This window comes from Centroberyx affinis, unplaced genomic scaffold (assembly GCF_046629955.1).
Source record: "Centroberyx affinis isolate AG114_WGS23_722 - 3 ecotype Tasmania unplaced genomic scaffold, CSIRO-AGI_Caff_v1 ptg000476l_1, whole genome shotgun sequence".
NCBI lineage: Eukaryota > Metazoa > Chordata > Actinopteri > Beryciformes > Berycidae > Centroberyx > Centroberyx affinis.
Window position 1 is genome coordinate 281,871 of NW_027279134.1, and position 3,120 is coordinate 284,990.

The 3,120-nt window shown below is 45.4% G+C and overlaps 1 protein-coding gene across 1 annotated transcript; it reads right to left on the bottom strand.

The window, feature by feature from the left end:
- Window positions 1-592: 592 nt before the first annotated feature.
- On the bottom strand, window positions 593-1,879 carry LOC139642411 (carbohydrate sulfotransferase 1-like). The gene has a single exon (XM_071517230.1). The coding sequence runs from the start codon at window positions 1,877-1,879 to the stop codon at window positions 593-595; it is 1,287 nt and encodes a 428-aa protein (XP_071373331.1).
- Between the last annotated feature and the right edge of the window lie 1,241 nt (window positions 1,880-3,120).

The window sequence follows — 3,120 nt, forward strand, 5'->3', positions numbered from 1 at the left end:
TGACACGCTCATGACATCCGGTGGGATGCGGTCCCTTTGACTTGAGTGCCTATTAATTGTCTGCAATTATCCTTTGCAGTGTGACATCTGCCACAAGTATCTCTCCTGCTCCCACATGGGTAGAAATGCCATAGTGGTAAAGGTTGACTGCGACATTCACTATTTATTGCACAGTAGGGCTTGTACAGTCCAATTTTGTCATCACAGGTCTAAAAAAAAAAAACCACACGTCTGCTTCACAGAGCAGACCCCTCCCCGCTCCCACAATTTGAAGGGCAACATTTTACTTTTGTTGAAACAACAGCTTGCATACAGGAAATTAATGAAGACAGTGCCATGTCTTGGTTCTATTCATGGAAAAGTAAATAATGAGACATTTGTAAACTAGCTTGTTTTGATTACTTTGACTTTAAAGTGTGCTGTTCTGTAACATTGGGGAATCATCATCATAGTTCCCTCGGTGCATTCAGGATCTTTAAAGTTTAGTGCAAATTTGAAGAAACAAAATTACAGAAACAAAAAACTGAACTAAGGAAATTATAAGGCAACATTTATAAATATATCAAAAATAGTCATTAGAGAACTATCTTTGTTACAAAAAAGGTACAAAAGTTTTGTCCTGTACCAGTGAGAGGGACATGTTCTTCAATTCCTCCACTGATTTCACAGCCTTGTATCCCAGCTGGTGAAGTACTTTTTGACACACGGTCTGCGTATACTCTACCATATCATACGACAGTTTCAACCGCCAACTTTCTGCGTTAGCCGCCGAGTCTCTCACTGTACCAAACTTGTGTTTTGCTGAGGGCTCATTGCTGCCCCTAGTGTTTGCATGTATCCAGTCTTCCACATTTTTATCCATAGGCAGCCCCAGGTAGTCATAGATCTCCTTTGTCTTGAGGAGCGGATTTCTAGCTAAATCCTCATAGCGAACCAACATGTATTTCCCTTTCAGCCAATAGGGGTGACTGAGACCGGTCGACACGGAACTGAGAAAGTCTTCACAGACGACTGTAAGCTGACTCAAGTCTAGATTGTAGGGCCGTCGCCCCGTGGCCCTCCAAATGCGCCACAGACGATATGTATCCCTGAACGTCTCAATCCGTGATGACAGGATCCCACGAGGATCTCTGACCAGTTGAATCACTTTAATATTCAGCCGTGGGTCTTCCACCAAGGCGCGCAGGTCTCCGATCTCCGGCACCCGGACGATCTTGATCGCCACATGCCGCTTCTCGCGGCACGCCTCAGTGGCTAAGGTCATGTTTAGAGCTGCACACTTCTTGACACAGTCCCCCTCCTCCACATTAACATCAGCGGGACCGAAGGCATCACACACAGGTTGCTGGCACAACGCCCGACTGGCGCCCCGGCGGAACAGTTTGTCGGTGGTGTGGTTGGTAGGCGTCGGCTTGATGTAGCTCTCAAGGAAATAGAGGTCGCAACCGTACAGGCTTCGCAAGAGGTCCCGACTGGCGCCCAGCATCACGCGCCGGTCCGCAGCATTGCGGCTGTGCGACAGACGTGGAATTAGAGTGGTCTGAACGTGATACAGAGGCTCAAACAGGTAGAACACCTCCTGATGCTGGTTGAGCAGCTGACCGACAAAGGAGGAGCCGCTGCGGGTGGTGGCCAGGACCAAGATGTGGGTCTTACGGGTGGCATTGATAGAAAAGTAAGGGTAGTCATCGCAGCCTCCGCCGCCCGCTGCTCCCCGTTCAAAGGGCGGTTCTGTCTCCTGCCCCCCCAGACCGCAGTTCTGGGGGCTGGGCAAGGGGCACAGCTGGAAAGGCTTGGAGGTGAGTGTCCGGATGGCGGTGTACTGGATGGCAATGGAGGCCAAGGCCAGCAGAATCACTGCCTTCCAGGAACATTGCATGGCTGAACCACTTCATTTAGACACAGCGGTCCATGCCAGGTCCTCCCTGTGAACAAAGAAATGTTTGTCTTTTTATATCACTTACTCTTATGTTTATTATGCAGTTTTAGTCCAACAGTTTTGATCATAAGTAATGTTAATATTTCTATATGTGATTACCCAAACTGAATACATACATAGTACAGTGTAGATCACTCTGAAGAATGCCAATCAATTACTGCCCTCCAGTGACAACTGTTATTGCACCTTTTATACTCCATTTACACATTGTAAAATAGAGAAGAACTGCAGAATGAAATTCCATTTGGATGTACAAATTGACTACAGAATGATTTTATGATGATTAATTTTAGGACTTGAGGTTGAACAGTAAATGGGCAGAAGCACAGCCTCATACGGACTACTTTGTATTATGCTTGATTCTAGGACTTGCAGGCTATATTTCTATGTGCTGTTTTGGTGCTGGAGTCAGAGGCAGGGATGAAGATTGATTAGACATTGAACAAGAACAGTACTTGCAGGCGATTGCTGTATGCCATGACATCATGCGGCTGAATCACGTGCTCATGCTGTTTTGTTAAATTCACCTCCTGTTTCTCCCGTCTTTGCCATAGCCTAGTTTCTGAGAAATAAAAATAGGTGAAGAAGAGTGTGCTGAGCCCTAAACTGTTGGCTCTCAAACAATCAACTGACACTGACTGCCAAACATACGGCAGTCTGAGCCTCTAAACCATAGGAGTGGAGCACAAAGCAAGCAATGGTGTAAATATATTTTTGTTATTTGCACAATAGCAATAAAATAACCATTTTGCACCCATGTTAACCACAGCTGTGGGTAGCATATACTGTATGTCTGTATGTGTATGTATTGTGCTTTGGGGTTAAACAATGCACCAAAAGTTACCACACCATGATTATTAGGTGAACAAAACACTCAACACAGCAGACTGCATGAGTGCTTCATCATGTGAACACTTCAGCCCTACACTAGATGAGTCAACCTTCCTCTCCATATATTCACCCTGGATTGCAGCCTACTCCAATATGTATGCATCTAATTCAAGGACTGTTGTTTGGTCTGACTGGAAAGCGTAAGCACTGCACTGTATTCCACTGTATTATCAAGAAAAATGCCACAGCTAGCCTCTGGAGAAGTGAATAATAAGTGAGAACCTCCGTGCCAATGTCATGTCAAGGGGAAATAATGTTGCAAGGCAAGAATTAGGTAACATTTTTAACCT

Coding starts and splice junctions, on each gene's coding strand:
- LOC139642411 (XM_071517230.1), bottom strand. CDS start 1,879: ATGCAATGTTCCTGGAAGGCAGTGATTCTGCTGGCCTTGGCCTCCATT.